This window comes from Anomaloglossus baeobatrachus, chromosome 3 (genome assembly GCF_048569485.1).
Source record: "Anomaloglossus baeobatrachus isolate aAnoBae1 chromosome 3, aAnoBae1.hap1, whole genome shotgun sequence".
Taxonomy (NCBI): domain Eukaryota; kingdom Metazoa; phylum Chordata; class Amphibia; order Anura; family Aromobatidae; genus Anomaloglossus; species Anomaloglossus baeobatrachus.
In genome coordinates this window covers 114524189-114544985 of record NC_134355.1, presented here as the reverse complement: position 1 = coordinate 114544985, position 20797 = coordinate 114524189, and the positions used below count along the sequence as shown (strand labels likewise).

General features: G+C 48.8%; 1 protein-coding gene across 1 annotated transcript in view; it reads right to left on the bottom strand.

The window, feature by feature from the left end:
• Nucleotides 1-20797, bottom strand: part of LOC142297183 (ral GTPase-activating protein subunit alpha-2-like) — a 210810-nt gene that overhangs the window by 49322 nt on the left and 140691 nt on the right. The window contains exons 15-19 of the mRNA XM_075341450.1: nucleotides 17287-17524; nucleotides 12604-12768; nucleotides 11774-11914; nucleotides 9045-9179; nucleotides 8575-8669 (exon numbers count right to left, since the gene is read on the bottom strand). Coding sequence (XP_075197565.1) covers nucleotides 8575-8669; nucleotides 9045-9179; nucleotides 11774-11914; nucleotides 12604-12768; nucleotides 17287-17524 — 774 coding nt within the window. The remainder of the gene's footprint in view (nucleotides 1-8574; nucleotides 8670-9044; nucleotides 9180-11773; nucleotides 11915-12603; nucleotides 12769-17286; nucleotides 17525-20797) is intronic.

The window sequence follows — 20797 nt, the reverse complement described above, 5'->3', positions numbered from 1 at the left end:
AGTTGATACCCAGACACTCGAGCCTGACACCGATCTTGAGCCATCCTGCTTTTGAACCAGGTAGAACAGACCCAGTATTTCAGGCATGGGTTCGGGGCGGGGTGGACCGGGTGGAAGACTTTGGGATTCGGGACAACTGGCCGCAGGTGGAGGGTTTGGGGGTTAGACAGGATCCCATCCCACTGGGTCTATGGAGATGCTTACAATTGACGCATTTTTTCAGTAGTCTCCCAGCTAGGACCCACTTTCAACGTCCTAAGACACAGTTTGAAAAATTGTGTATGGGTTCAGGCACAATACGACATTCGCTTTCAGTGGTTTATTCACTTTTGTCTTCGTCCCCTGACCAACAACTTCCCCCGTTTGCTTCACAATGGGAATGTGATTTGGGTATTCAGCTGACACCAATACAGTGGGAACGGATCTTCAGATTGGCACACACATCTTCCATCAGCTCCAGGTTCCAGGAGGCTAGCTATAAACTGTTATCCAGATGGTACAGAGTACCCTCCAGGTTACATGTCATGTTTCCAACAGTAGACCCCACATGTTGGAGATGTGGCACAGCAGAGGGTAACATTTTACATGTGTTTTGGGGGTGTGAGGCGATCCGGCCCTTCTGGAAGGGAGTGTCCGACACCATTCGCCAGGTTACTGGCAATGACGAGGAGCTGGGACCTGCTGCTGCCCTATTGCATCACTGTGGGGTCCCTGAAAAAACCTATAAGAATTCTTTGAGGAAATTCCTTATTATGGCTGCGAGAGTATGCATACCTGAAAGATGGAGGAGCACGACCCCTCCCACGTTGGTCCAATGGATCAATAAGGTCAATGACCTCATGTACATGGAGGATTTAACCTCCTCGCTGCATGATACATATGAGAAATTCTGGTCCACTTGGCGAGAATGGTTGGACTTCCAACATTCAGAGGAATATAGCGTCCTGGTGGGGGGCGATGTGGCTACCGATGGAACCGCAGTTTGCAACACTTAGCTGAATTCCCCTCCCTACCCCCCCCCCCCCCCCCCCGATTTCCTCCCTCTCTCCCCCCCCCTCTCTTCCCCTCCCCCTCCCATTTTTCTTCCTACTTTTCTATTCTTCTCACACTGATTGCCTAATAACTTCTCTTTCTTCTCTAGCCTTTCTATCTTTCTTGTTTTACATGTATTTGTGAGTCACCTTCGTTATCTGTTTTAATGTGAATCTGTATTAAAGCAAAAATGTGGTGGAACCTAGACTTATCAGGAACCCGGGAGGAGATATATGAAGGAACGTGATTCAGCAAGATACAAATATATATTTCCCGTTTGGCATCTTGTTAATGATATATGTATTGTAGTGCAAATTGGCCTGATTGGTCATAAGAACTGTATTATGTTATGTTGAAGGTTTTCACTTAAAAATAAAGAATTTAAAAAAAAAAAGTGTAAGGCCCCTCCCCTTCTGGCTATACACCCTCCCTTGGGATCACGGGCTCCTCAGTTTTAGTGCAAAAGCAAGAAGGAGGAAAGCCAATAACAGGTTTAAAGACAAATTCAACCCGAAGAAACATCGGAGAACTGAAACCATTCATCATGAACAACATGTGTACCCGAAAAAAACAAAAATCCCTAAGAAAACAGGGCGGGTGCTGGGTCTCCCAATTGGAGCTAGAAGAAAAGGAATTTACGGTAAGTAAACAAAATTCCCTTCTTCTTTGTCGCTCCTAATTGGGAGACCCAGACAATTGGGACGTCCAAAAGCAGTCCCTGGGTGGGTAAAAGAATACCTCGTGATAGGGCCGTCAAACAGCCCTGTCCTACAGGTGGGCAACCGCCGCCTGAAGGACTTGTCTACCTAGGCTGGCGTCCGCCGAAGCGTAGGTATGCACCTGATAATGCTTGGTAAAGGTGTGCAGACTCGACCAGGTAGCCGCCTGGCACACCTGCTGAGCCGTAGCCTGGTGCCGTAATGCCCAGGACGCACCCACGGCTCTGGTAGAATGGGCCTTCAGCCCTGAAGGAACCGGAAGCCCCGCAGAACGGTAGGCTTCAAGAATTGGTTCCTTGATCCACCGAGCCAGGGTGGATTTGGAAGCTTGCGACCCTTTACGCTGACCAGCGACAAGGACAAAGAGTGCATCCGAGCGGCGTAAGGGCGCCGTGCGGGAAATGTAGATCCTGAGTGCTCTGACCAGATCCAACAAATGCAAACCTTTCTCAAATTGATGAACTGGATGAGGACACAAGGAAGGTAATGTGACATCCTGATTGAGATGAAAGGGGGATACCACCTTAGGGAGAAACTCAGGAATCGGACGTAGAACCACCTTGTCCTGGTGAAACACCAGGAAGGGAGATTTGCATGAGAGCGCCGCTAGCTCGGACACTCTCCGAAGAGACGTGACCGCTACTAGAAAGGCCACTTTCTGTGAAAGACGAGAAAGGGAAACATCCTTCATAGGCTCGAAAGGCGGCTTCTGGAGGGCAATTAGAACCTTGTTCAGATCCCAGGGCTCTAACGGCCGCTTGTAAGGAGGGACGATATGACAAACTCCTTGCAGGAACGTGCGTACCTGAGTAAGTCGTGCTAGGCGTTTCTGAAAAAATACAGATAGTGCTGAGACTTGTCCTTTAAGGGAACTGAGCGACAAACCTTTTTCCAACCCGGATTGCAGGAAGGAAAGAAAAGTAGGCAATGCAAAAGGCCAGGGAGAAACTCCCTGAGCAGCGCACCAAGATAAGAATATCTTCCACGTCCTGTGGTAGATCTTGGCGGAGGATGGTTTTCTAGCCTGTCTCATGGTGGTAATAACCTCTCGAGACAATCCTGAAGACGCTAGGATCCAGGACTCAATGGCCACACAGTCAGGTTCAGGGCCGCAGAATTCAGGTGGAAAAACGGCCCTTGAGATAGCAAGTCTGGTCGTTCTGGTAGTGCCCATGATTGGCCTACCGTGAGGTGCCACAGATCTGGGTACCACGATCTCCTCGGCCAGTCTGGAGCGACGAGGATGGCGCGACGGCAGTCGGCCCTGATCTTGCGCAGCACTCTGGGTAACAATGCCAGAGGCGGGAACACATAAGGTAGCCGGAATTGCGACCAATCTTGAACTAAGGCGTCTGCCGCCAGAGCTCGGTGATCGTGAGACCGTGCCATGAAAGCCGGGACCTTGTTGTTGTGCCGTGACGCCATCAGGTCGACGTCCGGCATCCCCCAGCGGCGACAGATCTCCTGAAACACGTCCGGGTGAAGGGACCATTCCCCTGCGTCCATACCCTGGCGACTGAGGAAGTCTGCTTCCCAGTTTTCCACGCCTGGGATGTGAACTGCGGATATGGTGGAAGCCGTGTCTTCCACCCACGTCAGAATCCGTCGGACTTCCTGGAAGGCTTGCCGACTGCGTGTTCCACCTTGGTGGTTGATGTACGCTACCGCTGTGGAGTTGTCCGACTGAATTCGGATCTGCTTGCCTTCCAGCCACTGCTGGAAGGCTTGTAGGGCAAGATACACTGCTCTGATTTCTAGAACATTGATCTGAAGGGTGGACTCTTCCTGAGTCCACGTCCCTTGAGCCCTGTGGTGGAGAAACACTGCTCCCCACCCTGATAGACTCGCGTCTGTCGTGACTACCTCCCAGGATGGGGGTAGAAAGGACTTTCCTTTCGACAAAACGGTGGGAAGAAGCCACCACCGAAGAGATTCCTTGGCCGCCTGAGAAAGGGAGACGTCTCTGTCGAGGGACGTCGACTTCCCGTCCCATTGGCGGAGAATGTCCCATTGTATTGGACGGAGATGAAACTGCGCGAAAGGGACTGCTTCCATTGCTGCTACCATCTTCCCTAGGAAGTGCATGAGGCGTCTCAAGGGGTGAGACTGGCCTTGAAGGAGAGATTGCACCCCTGTCTGTAGTGAACGCTGTTTGTCCAGCGGAAGCTTCACTATCGCTGAGAGAGTATGAAACTCCATGCCAAGGTATGTTAGCGATTGGGTCGGAGTCAGATTTGACTTTGAAAAGTTGATGATCCACCCGAAACTCTGGAGAGTCTCCAGCGCAACGTTCAGGCTGTGTTGGCATGCCTCTTGAGAGGGTGCCTTGACAAGTAGATCGTCCAAATACGGGATCACAGAGTAACCTTGAGAGTGCAGGACTGCTACTACTGCTGCCATGACCTTGGTGAAGACACGTGGGGCTGTCGCCAGCCCGAAAGGCAGAGCTACGAACTGAAGGTGTTCGTCTCCTATAACAAAAGCGTAGAAAACGCTGGTGCTCTGGAGCAATCGGCACGTGGAGATAAGCATCCTTGATGTCTATAGATGCTAGGAAATCTCCTTGAGACATTGAGGCGATGACGGAGCGAAGGGATTCCATTCGGAACCGCCTGGTTTTTACGTGCTTGTTGAGCAGTTTTAGATCCAGAACGGGACGGAATGACCCGTCCTTTTTTGGCACCACAAACAAGTTGGAGTAAAAACCGTGACCTTGTTCCTGTAGAGGAACGTGGGTCACCACTCCTTCCGCTTTTAGAGTTGACACCGCTAGCCGCAGAGCATCGGCTCGGTCGGGAGGTGGAGAAGTTCTGATGAAGCGAGTTGGAGGACGAGAGCTGAACTCTATCCTGTACCCGTGAGACAGAATGTCTCTCACCCAACGGTCTGTGACCTGTGGCAGCCAAATGTCGCCAAAGCGGGAGAGCCTGCCACCGACCGAGGATGCGGAGAGAGGAGGCCGAAAGTCATGAGGAAGCCGCCTTGGTAGCGGGTCTTCCGGCTGTCTTTTTTGGGCGTGACTGAGTCCGCCAAGAATCTGAGCTCCTCTGATCCTTTTGAGTCCTTTTGGACGAGGAGAATTGGGACCTGCCTGAGCCTCGAAAGGACCGAAACCCCGACTGTCCTCTCCTCTGTTGGGGTTTATTTTGTCTGGGCTGAGGTAAAGATGAATCTTTACCCTTGGAGTGTTTAATGATTTCATCTAAGCGCTCCCCAAACAGTCGGTCACGAGAAAATGGCAAACTGGTTAAACACTTTTTGGAAGCAGAATCTGCCTTCCATTCTTTTAACCACAAGGCTCTGCGTAAAACTACGGAGTTGGCGGACGCCACTGCCGTACGGCTCGTAGAGTCTAGGACAGCATTAATCGCGTAAGACGCAAATGCAGACATTTGAGAGGTTAAGGGTGCCACCTGCGGAGCAGATGTACGTGTGACCGTGTCAATCTGTGTAAGACCAGCTGAAATAGCTTGGAGTGCCCATACGGCTGCGAATGCTGGAGCAAACGACGCGCCGATAGCTTCATAGATGGATTTCAACCAGAGCTCCATCTGCCTGTCAGTGGCATCTTTAAGTGCCGCCCCATCTTCCACTGCAACTAAGGATCTAGCTGCAAGCCTGGAGATTGGAGGATCCACCTTGGGACACTGGGTCCAGCCCTTGACCACGTCCGGGGGAAAAGGATAACGTGTATCCTTAAGCCGTTTGAAAAAACGCTTATCCGGATAAGCGTGGTGTTTCTGGATTGCCTCTCTAAAGTCAGAGTGGTCCAGAAATACACTTAAATTACGCTTGGGATACCTGAAATGGAATTTCTCCTGCTGTGAAGCTGTCTCCTCCACAGGAAGAGCAGGTGGAGAAATGTCCAGCATTTTATTGATGGACGCTATAAGATCATTCACTATGGCGTCACCATCAGGAGTATCCAAATTGAGAGCGGTCTCAGGATCAGAATCCTGATCAGCTATCTCCGCCTCATCATACAGAGAGTCCTGCTGGGACCCTGACCAGTGTGATGAAGTCGAGGGCCGCTCATAGCGAGCTCGTTTAGGCTGTCTGGGACTGTCGTCCGTGTCAGAGCCATCACCCTGGGATGCAAGAGACACCCCCGGATCCCGGAACTGTTCCAACTGAGGGGGACCAGGGAGCAATGAGTTAACAGTGTCCATGGCCTGAGTTACTGGTCTAGACTGCAATGTTTCAAGAATTTTAGTCATAGTCACAGACAATCTGTCAGCAAAGACTGCAAACTCCGTCCCTGTCACCTGGACAGTATTCACAGGAGGTTCTGCCTGGGTCACCTCCAGCAGAGGCCCCGGCCGAGCAAGTGCCACAGGGGCCGAGCACTGCACACAGTGGGGGTCAGTGGAACCTGCCGGTAGAACAGCCCCACATGCGGTACAAGCAGCATAGAAAGCCTGTGCCTTGGCACCTTTGCTTTTTGCGGTCGACATGCTGTTGTGTCCTCTGAGAAATCTAGGAGGGTATATAGCAGAGGATCCCCAGCGACCGTACAGTGCAATGTAAAGCTGCAAGCATAAAATACAATATACACTTCGGCACCAGTGGGGGTCAGCCCTTGAGGGCAGCTTACCGCCCGCTGAAAAGCGGGTGTGTGGGCACCAGAATCCCGTGTCTGGGTCTCCCAGTCTCCTCTCTCCAGCTCAGACTGCACATCAGGAATGGCTGCCGGCGTCCTGTGAAGAGGGGCGGACCGTGGGCGTGCCTCAAACAAAGTGCGGGAAACTGGCGTCCCACTGTGCCCAGTGTGAGGGCTGGAGTATGCAAAGCAGACTCCAGCCCTCTGCGCTGACGTTCTGTACAGCGTCCCGCCCTTCCCCTGACTGGCAGGCCTGGGGGCGGGAACGAAACGAAACTAGGCCGCAGAAGCCGGGGACTCGAGTAATAAGCGCGGCCGTGATATATGCACGGCCAGCGCGGAAGTCCCCGGCGCACCACAAGTCCCAGCCGCGCCGCAGCGAAAAAACTGACAGCAGCGGCCGTGCGGCAGTTTCAAATACGTGTGCCCTCTCAGCAAGGCTGCAGATAGGAATGGCACCAGCGCGCAGCGCTGTTGTCCCCGGCGCACTAACACACCCAGCAACGCTGCGGTGTGCGCGCGATATGTACGGGGACACAGAGTACCTTGACGTAGCAGGGCCAGTCCCTGACGATACTCAGCTCCATTCCAGCAGGTTCTCAGGGGCTGTGGATGGAGCACGGTCTCAGTGCCTGGAGACCGGTAAAATCCCACTTCACCCAGAGCCCTAAGGGGGATGGGGAAGGATGCAGCATGTGGGCTCCAGCCTCCGTACCCGCAATGGGTACCTCAACCTTAACAAACACCGCCGACAAAAAGTGGGGTGAGAAGGGAGCATGCTGGGGGCCCTAGTATGGGCCCTCTTTTCTTCCATCCGACATAGTCAGCAGCTGCTGCTGACTAAACAGTGGAGCTATGCGTGTATGTGTGCCTCCTTCGCACAAAGCATGAAAACTGAGGAGCCCGTGATCCCACGGGAGGGTGTATAGCCAGAAGGGGAGGGGCCTTACACTTTTAAGTGTAATACTTTGTGTGGCCTCCGGAGGCAGTAGCTATACACCCAATTGTCTGGGTCTCCCAATTAGGAGCGACAAAGAAATCCACATTTGACTTTTAGGATCGCTACTTCCAATAGGTGGCGCTGCGCTAGAGTAAGTCTCCTTTCCTGGAGAGACAATCTGAATACACGAGTATTAGACAGTACTCGTTATGAGTATAGCCAGTACGAATAGTTAGATACTCGCTCAACTCTAATCAGCACCTCTGAAACATCCTTAAAGACATTCCAGGTGACTAGCAGATGGAGTGACGTAAGAGTATGACAAGGGGGTGTAAAGTGGTCATCAGAGGGAAAGGAGGAACTTTTAAAAATCTAAAGGCCGCTTTACACGCAACGACATCGCTAACGAGATGTCGTTGGGGTCACGGAATTGGTGACGCACATCCAGCCTAGTTAGCGACGTCGTTGAGTGTGAAACGCATGAACGACCGTTAACTATCAAAATTACTTGCCTAATCGTTGATGCGTCTTCCTTTCCCGATTATCGTTGCTGTTGCAGGATGCAGGTTGTTCGTCGTTCCTGCAGCAGCACACATCGCTACCTGTGACATCGCAGGAACAAGGAACATCACCTTACCTGCGGCCGCCTGCAATGAAAAAGGAAGGAGGTGGGCGGGATGTTTGTCCCGCTCACCTCCGCTTCTATTGGGCGGCAGCTTAGTGACGCTGCACGAACCGCCCCCCTTAGAAAGAAGGCGGTTCGCCGACCACAGTGACGTCGCTAGGCAGGTAAGTAGTGTGACGGGTGTAAGCGATGTTGTGTGCCACGGGCAGCGATTTGCCCGTGACGCACAACCGACGGGGGCGGGTACGCTCGCTAGCGATATCGCTGCGTGTAAAGTGCCCTTTAGGCTTAACACACATTTTGGTTTGTTTTACACATCTTTCTTTATTGCTGGTTTCAATATGTTTAGGTTAGTGGTTTTACGACCTTCAGTCTGAATCTGCAATGTGCACAGTGCAATAATAACAATAAAAAAGTATTGCATGAAAGGGTATGACTAAAGTTTTTACCACTTCTGACTATATATAGGAACACACACTCTGGTAACGCTAGAAACATTTTAAAGTACATAATTTAGAATTTAAAGCAAATATAAAAATACTGCACAGTCAGAAAAAAAATTATAAGAAAAAAGTAAACTATCAGAATTTCTGGTTTATATGGTAATGTTATTTCCATAGAGAAGCCTCCCTACATACGAACCATATGAAGCACTTACCACTGGCCGATCAGCATCCTTTCCCAGTCCATCAACAAGTTCCTGCGAAGGGACGGAGTCCACTGAACACTCATTAGTGTTTTCGCTTGTTTGCTCTGTGTCAGTTTAATAACACAAGAAGTTAGTACATATACAGTAAGACTTGTCTAATATAGGGTGAAAAGTTATAGAGGTGCCTTACTCCAAGTATTCTGTTAATAATACATGCAATACTGAACATAAGTAGAGGAGGAAAGCTATGCAAATGCCGCTGAGAACACCAAGTTGCTGATCTTTGCTCGGTTTCTATCTTCACACCCATTGTTACAAGACTACAATGCTAACCACATCACCATCATGTTACCACGTAATGGTTGGCAGTAAGAAAGGCAATATATACTGTGCATAAAGTCTTCATTAGAAGAGAACAGTCTTCTCTGTGCTCAATGTATACTATCCATGGTAGAAATGCAGGATGGACGACTGCTCACCTTGTAAGGAGTCTCGGCTTGACTGCTCGGCTATATCAGAAGTGCTACTACAGCGGGTAAGCTCCTGGGGCTCCTGGCAGCCAGCGCCTCCAGATTCATAGCCGGCTTCCTGCGGCTGCTGTATCTCATCCACTTCTAAAGAGTTTAAAAAGAAAAGTTAAAACTAGAAAAGTATTATATATTCTACTGTTTAAAGGAAACCGGATAAGATGACTTGACTAATGAAAGTAGTGGGGTGGCTGTATAGGGCCTAATACAACAATAGAAATGATGGCTATTCTGTAGTAAATCAATGAGTCAGCGGCTGAAGAATCAAGCAGAAGAGTCTGGAAGAGCACGGGTGCAGTCTGATGCACTCGGGGTACAGTGAACCCCCAAAAGTGGATTCAAACTCATTTGGATCTGGAGTCTAATCTTGATTTCTCAGCGTTGGCACATCAGATTTCTACAGAGTGGATATCATTTTATTGTTGTGCTAAAACCTATACAACGATATCACTAGATTCAATCGTAAAATCATCCTGACCACTTCCCTTTAACCCCTTCAGCCCCGGGGCACTTTCCGTTTTTGCGTTTTTGTTTTTTGCTCCCCTTCTTCCGAGAGCCGTAACTTTTTTATTTTTCCGTCAATCTTGCCATATGAGGGCTTGTTTTTTGCGGGACAAGTTGTACTTTTAAATGAAACCATAAGTTTTACCATATGGTGTACTGGAAAGCAGCAAAAAAATTCCAAGTGTGGAAAAATTGCAAAAAAAGTGTGATGGCACAATAGTTTTTGGGATGTTTTATTCACGGTGTTCACTATATGGTAAAACTGATGTGTGGGTATGATACCTGAGGTCGGTGCGAGTTTGTAGACACCAAACATGTATAGGTTTACTTGTATCTAAGGGGTTAAAAAAAATTCACAAGTTTGTCCAATAAAAGTGGCGCACGTTTTGCGCCATTTTCCAAAACACGTAGCGTTCTTATTTTTTGGGATCTATGGCTCAGTGACGGCTTATTTTTTGCGTCTCGAGCTGATGTTTCTAATGGTAGCATTTTTGCGCAGATGCTACGTTTTGATCGCCTGTTATTGCATTTTGCGTAAAACTTGCGGCGACCAAAAAACGTAATTTTGGCGTTTGGAATTTTTTTGCCACTACGCCGTTTACCAATCAGATTAATTGATTTTATATTTTGATAGATCGGGCATTTCTGAACGCGGCGATACCAAATATGTGTATATTTATTTATTTTTTAACCCTTTAATTTTCAATGGGGGGAAAGGGGGGTGATTTGAACTTTTAGGTTTTTTGTTTTTTTTTTAATTTTTTAAAACTTTTTTTTTTACTTTTTTTATTTTATTTTACTAGTCCCCCTAGGGGGCTATAGCGATCAGCAATCCGATTGCTGATCGCTATCTGCTGATCACAGCTATACCGCTGTAATCAGCAGATTCAGTCACTTTCTTTCTTCCTCTGCTCCGTGCCGAGGAAGAATGAAAGTGAAACTTCTTAGCACCAGGCGTCATCACATGACCCTGTGCTACGATGGCAACCACCGAACGTCACGTGATCACTCACGTGACGTCCGGAGGGGGCGGCGGTAAGAAAAAAAGATGGCCGCGCGCATATAGATCTCGCTGCCAGACTTTGGCAGCGAGATCTAAGGGGTTAATGTTCCGGGTGGAATGCGATTCCACTCGGAACATGTAGGCACACATGTCAGCTGTTGAAAACAGCTGATATGTGTGCCGATCCACGCCGCCTGCCCGCGGCAGGGGGCGGGGATTACCGGGACACGATCCATGACGGAAAGATCCGTCCATGGTCGTGAAGGGGTTAAACCTATTACTATGGAAACTAATGGTGTAAATGCCACCATTATTCCCTGTTCATTCATCCTGCTTGTATAGAAGTCCTCAGACAACCAAATTACAATTTGTGTGCGTGTGTGTGTGCGCAATCTGGTGTGCGCGCAATCTGGTGCGCGCGCGTGTGTGTGTGCGCAATCTGGTGCGCGCGCGTGTGTGTGTGTGTGTGCGCGCAATCTGGTGCGCGCGCGTGTGTGTGTGCGCAATCTGGTGCGCGCGCGTGTGTGTGTGTGTGTGCGCGCAATCTGGTGCGCGCGCGTGTGTGCGCAATCTGGTGCGCGCGCGCGTGTGTGTGCGCAATCTGGTGCGCACGCGCGTGTGTGTGCGCAATCTGGTGCGCACGCGTGTGTGTGCGCAATCTGGTGCGCACGCGTGTGTGTGCGCAATCTGGTGCGCACGCGTGTGTGTGCGCAATCTGGTGCGCACGCGTGTGTGTGCGCAATCTGGTGCGCATGCGTGTGTGTGTGCGCGCAATCTGGTGTGCGCGCAATCTGGTGCGCGAGTGTGTGTGCGCGCGCAATCTGGTACCCGGCCGCTTGCACGCAGCCACAGGCACCCAGCCGCCCGATCACCGCACAGACAGGACCCCCAGGTACCGCTATATTCGCTTTATAAGACGCACCCCCCATTTTCCTCTCAAATTTTTGGGAGGAAAAGTGTGTCTTATAAAGCGAAAAATACGGTAATTTTATATTACATAATACCACATTGTGTTGTAAATTGTAGAAGACTTTAGTGAACACAAAAAAGGAGCAAAAGCATCTAAATCAGTTCAGACTGGACAGAAGGAAAGACTAAGTTAGGTTGTAAGGTGAAAGAAGATTGGAAACCTTACACGGCAGAGCAGGGAATAAGGGAGAGATAGATACAGTACCTGAAAGTTTCTGAGAGCAAGAAGCATAAGAGATACCAGGTAAGAGAGAGCTCACAGTGTGGAGGAGGTGTGGAACGCTTTTAGCAGCGGGCAAAGCCTCATACAGGTGAACACAGTTGCTGATAGATTGACTTCTCTTGGCTTTTAGAGAAGAGTAAAGGGAATAAGAAAAAATGTCAACAAAATGACCAGCACCCAAGAGATCCAACAGTAACATCCAACACAGGAATTTCCTAAGAGTTCAATACCAGGACTGAGAAAACCAAAAGGCAGACATTTCTGAACCAGTTAAGACATACAATCACAGAGGCTCTTGCTTTCATAGTTGGGTCTTTGGGGTAATATTTTAACATTTGAAAATCATAAAAATCCAAGAAAGATGAGTGTATATGAAAATCTGACCACTGAGCGATGATGGGACTGATGAGGGGGAAGACATGGCAACGACCGATTGTCTGCAGTGGTCACATGTCTCTGCCAAAGGTGGAAGCAAGCAGACTGGAGGAGGAATGGTGGGGAAATCCCTCCTAGATGCATCCCATCTCTGACATGGTGTGCACCAAAAATACAGTGTGTGTAAATTATTGTAAATCTGTCTAACCACATATAGGCACTGTCCCTTCTGCTAAGCCATTTCAACTTCTTAGAAAAGTGCCAGGGTATGAGCGTAAAAAGTAACGAACTATTTTTGTGCGCCATAACATGCTATTATAGGTCAGAAGACTTACATAGGGTCATCATAAATCCCCTATATTCTTAAGGATAGTGTTACTACTATTATCACTATAGCGCTGCACCCATTTTAAATGGAATAACTTTTTAAGAATTACCTGAAGCCTTTTGCCGCACAATGTTCCTGGCTTTCTCCACACCGGGCGCCCCTGAGGTAGTAGCACTGCGGAATCTCATCGGCTCATGAGCATCGGGATGATTTCTCCAACTCAAAGAGAATGACCGGCCCACTGCAGCCCCCTTCTGAGGATCAGCGTAGCAGCCTAATTATAGAGAAGAACATGAAAATCCCGCAGTAATCATTCAGAAGATCGGACATCTGATAAACTGGTAAAATTCATACTTTAAAAAGTCAACCTATCAGATGCAATATGCACTAAGATCCATGAGCAGTTCTGGGTGTATATTGCTAATCCCTGCCTAACCGTCCAGTATCTAGTAGCATAGATAAAGAGATATTTAGAAAAAGTATTTCTAAAGATCTTTTATGATATGCTATTGAACGCAAGGACTAGTCACAAGGGCGTTAGTTCCCCCCCCCCTCAACTAGTCTGCCCTCTTAGCATGTTAGCACGCCCCTGTGGGTATGCTAACATGCTCCTTAATGCCCATTGCCCAGCGTCATCAACCGTGACGAGCGTGCCTGTGTCTGTTCTCACCGCCTCAGACGCTGGGCTTAGAGTCAATGCACATGATCAGAATGCCCAGCACTTCCGGCCATGCGCACAAGACCTCTCTGAAGCCAGAATACATAGACCCGGCTACATAGTGCACATGACCAAAAGTGCTGGGCATTCTGATCAAGCACACTGACTCTAGGCCCAGCGTCTGAGGCGGTGACAATGGACACAGGTACACGTGTCACTGCTGATGACGCTGGGCAATGGGCATTAAAAAGCATGTTAGCACGCCCCTGTGGGTGTGCTAACATACTAAGAGGGTGGACTAGTTGGGGAAATAACGCCACTGTGGCTAGTCCCTGGCCTCATCAGCATATCATAACAGATCTTTAGAAATACTTTTTCTAAAGATCTCTTTATCTATGCTACTATATACAGGGACAGTTAGGCAGGGATTAGCAATATGCACCCAGAACTGCTCGTGGTTCTGGTTGTATATTGGACCAGACAGGTTCCCTTAATCAATTGATTGTGCAAATGGCCTCTTGAGAGAGGAAGATAATAGGATCTCCAATGACTATCAGAAGTAGCAATCTTAAAAGTCAATATCCACTCTTTTAAAGGGCCTTACTACATGATGTAGGATACGAAGCTGAACCAAAAACTCCATTTGCAGACAAGTGTTTTCGGAGTATTTTAACAGTAAAAAACAGGAGGACTGGTTTGGCTGGGTGAGAAGCCTCGGACAGAGAAGTCGCGGAGGTAAAGTGTCTCCTTGTGATGACTGCTGAGTCGGTATAAGGAAACTTCTAGACCAGGCCGATTCTCATCCCAGGTTTGACAGCACCACTTCCAGTCCAGGGCACGACACACTGAGTCAGTGCTTTCTCAGTTGGCATATGACTGTAGGGACAGTCTAACTACTCATTTCAATGGCTGAATCAGCCTCCCGATTACCTTCTTGGTCACAGGCAATGCATAGATTAGAGGAGACTGGATCAGCTATAGATGCAAGCAGTTAGCCTGCACCCCTCTTCTCACCTTCCAAATACCATGTTGTTTCAGCCCTTCAGCTCCAGTGGTGCCTGCACCTGGTTCACTGGTCATACATCATTCACATGCCACTGGAGACAATCACTAGCCTCAGAAATATGTGCCGTTCATGCCAGCCTCACCACGGAGGCCAGAAACTCCCTGCATCCATCACATAAACCATAGACATTAGGTCATCACTGCAAGACTAGTGAGGAGATCTCTGGAGCAACAGATAGCAGACAAAGAAGATATGGAAGCACAGCAAGCCAAGATCCGGAAAGCTGAGGCAATGATCGTAGAATATAGCTTTTTTAATTGGGCAAAGAACTACCTTCATTTGTAGAAATCAGCATATATCTCTTTAAAAATGATAATCCACTATCTGACAACCCCTGCCTAATCAATGCATGACTACTATTAAAACAATCCATACTCCCCACGCACAGGGATGCCATCCAGTGATGTCAGCGCTGCTATTCCTGGGGAGTGGTGCGACATTGTGCCACATGCAGGCTGTAGCTGCTGTTCAGACTGTGCTCCAGTCCATCAATATTTTGTCAGGTTGGATGTTTTCTCTGATGAAAAAGCAAGAGATACAGCTGAACAGCGGCCGCTCATTTACTGCAGCCTAGAAGTGACGCAACAACGTCACTCTCCAGGAACGTCCGCACAGACATCACTGAGACGGCACCACTGCGGAGGAGAGTATGGATTGTTTTTTAGTTTAGTTGTGGACATGAATTATAGGGATTGTCCAGGTGTGTGCTAAAGTGGATATGGGAGTCTTAAAGAGAACCTTTCACTACAGTTTTGTTTTTAACAATATAGAAAGGGGCTGAGGAGCGAATTAAAACTTTTTTCCTTTCTCCATAACTTTGCTGAGATATGAACTACTAAAGTTTAGGGGGCATAATATGCAAATTTTCCCTTTAATCAAGGGGGCGATGAGAGATTCTTCTCTTTCTCCCCTCTATGACTGTGCCCAAATCATAAGAAGGCAGAGTCATATGGAGGAGGGCCAGAACAGGCAGTCTCAATGTGATCCAGTGTAATTTCATGAATCTCCTTGCAATGATCTTCACTGCTCCGGCGCTCTCGTCCAAATCCAGCGCTGTAATGTCAGTTAAGGCAAAGTCACACTAAGCAACATCGCTAGCAACATCGCTGATGAGTCACACTTTTTGTGACATAACAGCGATCTTTCTAGCGATGTTGCTGTGTGTGACATCCAGCAACAACCTGGCCCCTGCTGTGAGGTCGTTGGTTGTTGCCGAATGTCCTGGGCCATTTTTTAGTTGTTGGTGTCCCACTGGGCAACATGTCTAAAAGGTGGCTTTACACACTGCAACATCGCAAACGACATCGCTGTAACGTCACCGGTTTTGTGACGTAATAGCGACCTCCCCAGCGACATTGCAGTGTGTAAAACACATCAGCGACCTGGCCCCTGCTGTGAAGTTGCTGATCGCTACAAATCGTTCAGGACCATTCTTTGGTCCTTTGTTTCCCGCTGTGCAGCATGATCGCTAGAAAGTCTCAGTGTGTAAAGGGGACTTAAATGTGCAGGCAGCAGGAGCCGGCTTCTGCGGACACTGGTAACCACGGTAAACATAGGGTAACCAAGAAGCCCTGTCCTTGGTTACCCGATATTTACCTTCGTTACCAGCCTCCGCCGCTCTCACTGTCAGTGCCGGCTCCTTGCACATGTAGCAGAGTACACATCGGGTAATTAACCCCATGTGTGCTGTAGCTAGGAGAGCAGGGATCCAGCGCTAAGCGGTGTGCGCGGCTCCCTGCTCTCTGCACGTGTAGCTGCAGCACACATCGGGTAATTAACCCGATGTGTACTGTAGCTAGGAGAGCAGGGAGCCAGCACTAAGCAGTGTGCGCTGCTCCCTGCTCTCTGCACGTGTAGCTGCGTGTGCTGGTAACCAAGGTAAATATCGGGTTGGTTACCCGATATTTACCTTAGTTACCAAGCGCAGCATCTCTTCAGTGCGTCGCTGCCGGCTGGGGGCTGGTCACTGGTTGCTGGTGACAGCTCACCAGCAACCCGTGTAGCGATGCTCCAGCGATCCCTGCCAGGTCAGGTTGCTGGTAGGATCGCTGGAGCGTCTGACTGTGTGACCTCTCACCAGCAACCTCCTAGCAACTTACCAGCGATCCCTATCAGGTTGTATCGTTGTTGGGATCGCTGGTAAGTTGTTTAGTGTGATGGTACCTTAACACCATATCAACAACCAGCAACTAGTTGTCGACTCAGAATTCAGTGACGCAGGCGTGGTTTAGCCTTTTCTTTACAACGCCCTCTTCAACTCCGATTGGTGGTCACAACTAAGCAACAAGGTCTCACTTCCGTCCTTTGTTCACGATCACATACTGCTTTTCGGATCATAGTAGAGACCTCCAGGCTTGCGTGCTGGTTTGCGGATCTTTATTTCATTGCAGCAGCGATCCCGCTAGCTGTCTGCATATCACAGCCCGGAGGACTCTACTGCGATCTGCAATCCAGAACCTTTGGCTGGAAGTCACAGGAAGTTACCGCCCAGTCACAACGCACTTACGACTACCAATAGGAGCGGAGAGGGGCGCGGAAAAGGCAACGTAGTACACGCCTATATGTTGTTAATCGTTCAATGTGACAGGGTCTCAGTGACCAACGATGTTGTTGTACAAGTTGTTTATGGATCGCCAGATCGTTGGTGCATCGTTGTTAAGGTTTGAATGTGTGACATCTCACCAGCGACCTCCTAGCAACTTACCAGCGATCCCTATCAGGTTGTATCGTTGTTGAGATCGCTGGTAAGTTGTTTAGTGTGACGGTACCTTAAGTGGTGGGAGTGAGGAGAGTCCTCAGTGTAGTCAAGTGAGACATCTAATTTCACCAAATCATGCTGAAAAGGCCTGTTCTCAACTGTTCAGGGGGCGTTTGTAATTTCTTTCCTCTCCATGATGCAGCCATCCTATGATTGGACAGCATCATAGAGGGTAAAATGGAAATGTCCCCGGAGAAAAAAAAACTCTGTTAATGCAGCCTTGAGTAAAGCGTAAATCAGCATGTTAGGCACGTAAACATCAGGGGGCCATATCTTTACATCCATCCTACACATATTTCTCCTGACTTACCCTTTCCCCTCTGTTTCTTCTCCTTTTGCTCACTCAGTTTGTCCAAGGGTAAAGTGGTCATGTCCAGTCCATACACTGTCCGTGCTAGCACCGCGGTGAGCGAGTCCATGATTTTGGACCACTCACTGATTAGCTCTTCCCAGTCGGTGAGGGAGGACAGAACGCTCAGCAGCTCATCCCACAGTTCCCGAGAAATAAAAACACTCAGATTGGCTCTGATCCACGCTACAATAAGTGTCTATGATAAGAAAAAAAAAAAAATTGTTACCTGGACAGTAATTGAAGAAAAGAAAAAAAAAAAAAAAAGAAGATACTGATAAATGTGCCTGTAGAAAGAAGATATATCTTTGTACCGTGTTAGCCAGTAGAGATAACTTGTTTTTTTTTTTTTTTTTATTGCTCCATTCTATATCCTGTTGTGTATAAATATATGACTCTTCAGATTTTGTGCTATACGGAGCCTGATGAAGAGACCTGAGAGTCTGGAAAGCTTGCTATTATTACCATCTTTTCAGTTAGGCATTAAAAGGTATCAACCACTGAGGATTTCAGTTCTTTTAAACAAACTTTTTGTAGAAAGAAGGACATAGCTAATGAAAAAACACAAGCATTTTAAAGGGGGTGCAATGACAAAACTGAGACAGTCTTTATATTACATGATGCTTAAGGAGAACCTGTCAGGTCCACAGTGCACCCAGACCCACAAGCAGTTCTGTGCATATTGCTACTCCCTGCCCAACGGTCCCAGCAACTGGTAGCAGACATAAAGAGATCTTTACAAAAACTTTCTAATGAACATTAATGTGCATGACCGGAAGTGCGGATGACTTCTGATCATGGGCAGTGAGAGTCTTTGAAGACAGGACACATACACCCAGCGTGAAAGGAGCTCAATGCTAATGAGTACAAAACCGCTAGCATGTGCAAATTTGTATTACATTGCCACAACGCTGGGTATTGTAAAGCAGGTTATTGCGCCCACAAAGGCGTGCTAACAAGCTAGGAAGTCCGACTAGCCAGGGGACTAATGCCCTTGCGACAAGTCACAGCCCTCATTAGCATCTCATAAATGATCTTTAGAAATACTTTTTCTAAAGATCTGTTTATATATGCTGCTATATGCTGGGACTGTTAGGGATTCTAAATATGCACCCAGAACTGCTCGTGGTTCTGGGTGCACTTGAGATCTGACAGGTTCCCTTTAAAGGGGTTTTCCTATCTACAGGTATGTGCGAGTGTTTGTGCTGCAATTATTTATTATTTTTACCATTCATTTGAATGGGTGAAAAACGCTGCAAAAATAGTTAAGGAATTGACGTACGGCAGATGTGAGACTGCTTCAAATCTGCAAGGGAAAAAAAGCAATATGTGCAAGAAATGGTATAGTAAAAAGCTGTGTTTTATTGTGGCGAAACCATGTATGGGGGGGGGAAAAAAATGCAGCAAAGAAGGGAATTTTGTTACTTACCGTAAATTCCTTTTCTTCTAGCTCTTATTGGGAGACCCAGACGATTGGGTGTATAGCACTGCCTCCGGAGGCCACACAAAGCAATTACACTAAAAAGTGTAAGGCCCCTCCCCTTCTGGCTATACACCCCCAGTGGGATCACTGGCTCACCAGTTTTAGTGCAAAAGCAAGAAGGAGGAAAGCCAATAACTGGTTTAAACAAATCCTCTCCGAGTAACCTCGGAGAACTGAAAACCGTTCAACATGAACAACATGTGTACCCGCAAACAAACCAAAAATCCCGAAGGACAACAGGGCGGGTGCTGGGTCTCCCAATAAGAGCTAGAAGAAAAGGAATTTACGGTAAGTAACAAAATTCCCTTCTTCTTCAGCGCTCTATTGGGAGACCCAGACGATTGGGACGTCCAAAAGCTGTCCCTGGGTGGGTAAAGAAATACCTCATGTTAGAGCTGCAAGACAGCCCTCCCCTATGGGGAGGTAACTGCCGCCTGCAGGACTCTTCTACCTAGGCTGGCGTCCGCCGAAGCATAGGTATGCACCTGATAATGTTTGGTGAAAGTGTGCAAACTCGACCAGGTAGCTGCCTGGCACACCTGTTGAGCCGTAGCCTGGTGTCGTAATGCCCAGGATGCACCCACGGCTCTGGTAGAATGGGCCTTCAGCCCTGATGGAACCGGAAGCCCAGCAGAACGGTAGGCTTCAAGAATTGGTTCTTTGATCCATCGAGCCAGGGTGGCCTTAGAAGCCTGCGACCCTTTGCGCTGACCAGCGACAAGGACAAAGAGTGCATCCGAACGGCGCAAGGGCGCCGTGCGGGAGATGTAGATTCTGAGTGCTCTCACCAGATCTAACAAATGTAAATCCTTCTCATACCGATGAACTGCATGAGGACAAAACGAAGGCAAAGAGATATCCTGATTAAGATGAAAAGAGGATACCACCTTCGGGAGAAACTCCTGAATGGGGCGCAGCACAACCTTGTCCTGGTGGAAGACCAGGAAGGGAGCCTTGGATGATAGTGCTGCCAGCTCAGACACTCTCCGAAGAGATGTGATCGCTACCAGAAAAGCCACTTTCTGTGATAGTCTAGAAAGTGAAACCTCCCTCAGAGGCTCGAAGGGCGGCTTCTGGAGGGCAACTAGTACCCTGTTCAGATCCCATGGATCTAACGGCCGCTTGTACGGGGGTACGATATGGCAAACCCCCTGTAGGAACGTGCGCACCTTAGGAAGGCGTGCCAAACGCCTCTGAAAAAAGACGGATAGCGCCGAGACCTGACCTTTAAGGGAGCTGAGCGACAAACCTTTTTCTAACCCAGATTGCAGGAAAGAAAGAAAGGTAGGCAATGCAAATGGCCAGGGAGACACTCCCTGAGCAGAGGACCAGGATAAGAATATCCTCCACGTTCTGTGGTAGATCTTAGCGGACGTGGGCTTCCTAGCCTGTCTCATGGTGGCAACGACCCCTTGGGACAATCCTGAAGACGCTAGGATCCAGGACTCAATGGCCACACAGTCAGGTTCAGGGCCGCAGAATTCCGATGGAAAAACGGCCCTTGGGACAGTAAGTCTGGTCGGTCTGGGAGTGCCCACGGTTGGCCGACCGTGAGCTGCCACAGATCCGGATACCACGCCCTCCTCGGCCAGTCTGGGGCGACAAGTATGACGCGGCTGCAATCGGATCTGATCTTGCGTAGCACTCTGGGCAAGAGTGCCAGAGGTGGAAACACATAAGGGAGCCGGAACTGCGACCAATCTTGCACTAGGGCGTCTGCCGCCAGTGCTCTTTGATCGCGAGACCGTGCCATGAAGGTTGGGACCTTGTTGTTGTGCCGTGACGCCATTAGGTCGACGTCCGGCACCCCCCAGCGGCGACAGATTTCCTGAAACACGTCTGGGTGAAGGGACCATTCCCCTGCGTCCATGCCCTGGCGACTGAGGAAGTCTGCTTCCCAGTTTTCTACGCCGGGGATGTGAACTGCGGATATGGTGGAGGCTGTGGCTTCCACCCACATCAGAATCCGCCGGACTTCCTGGAAGGCTT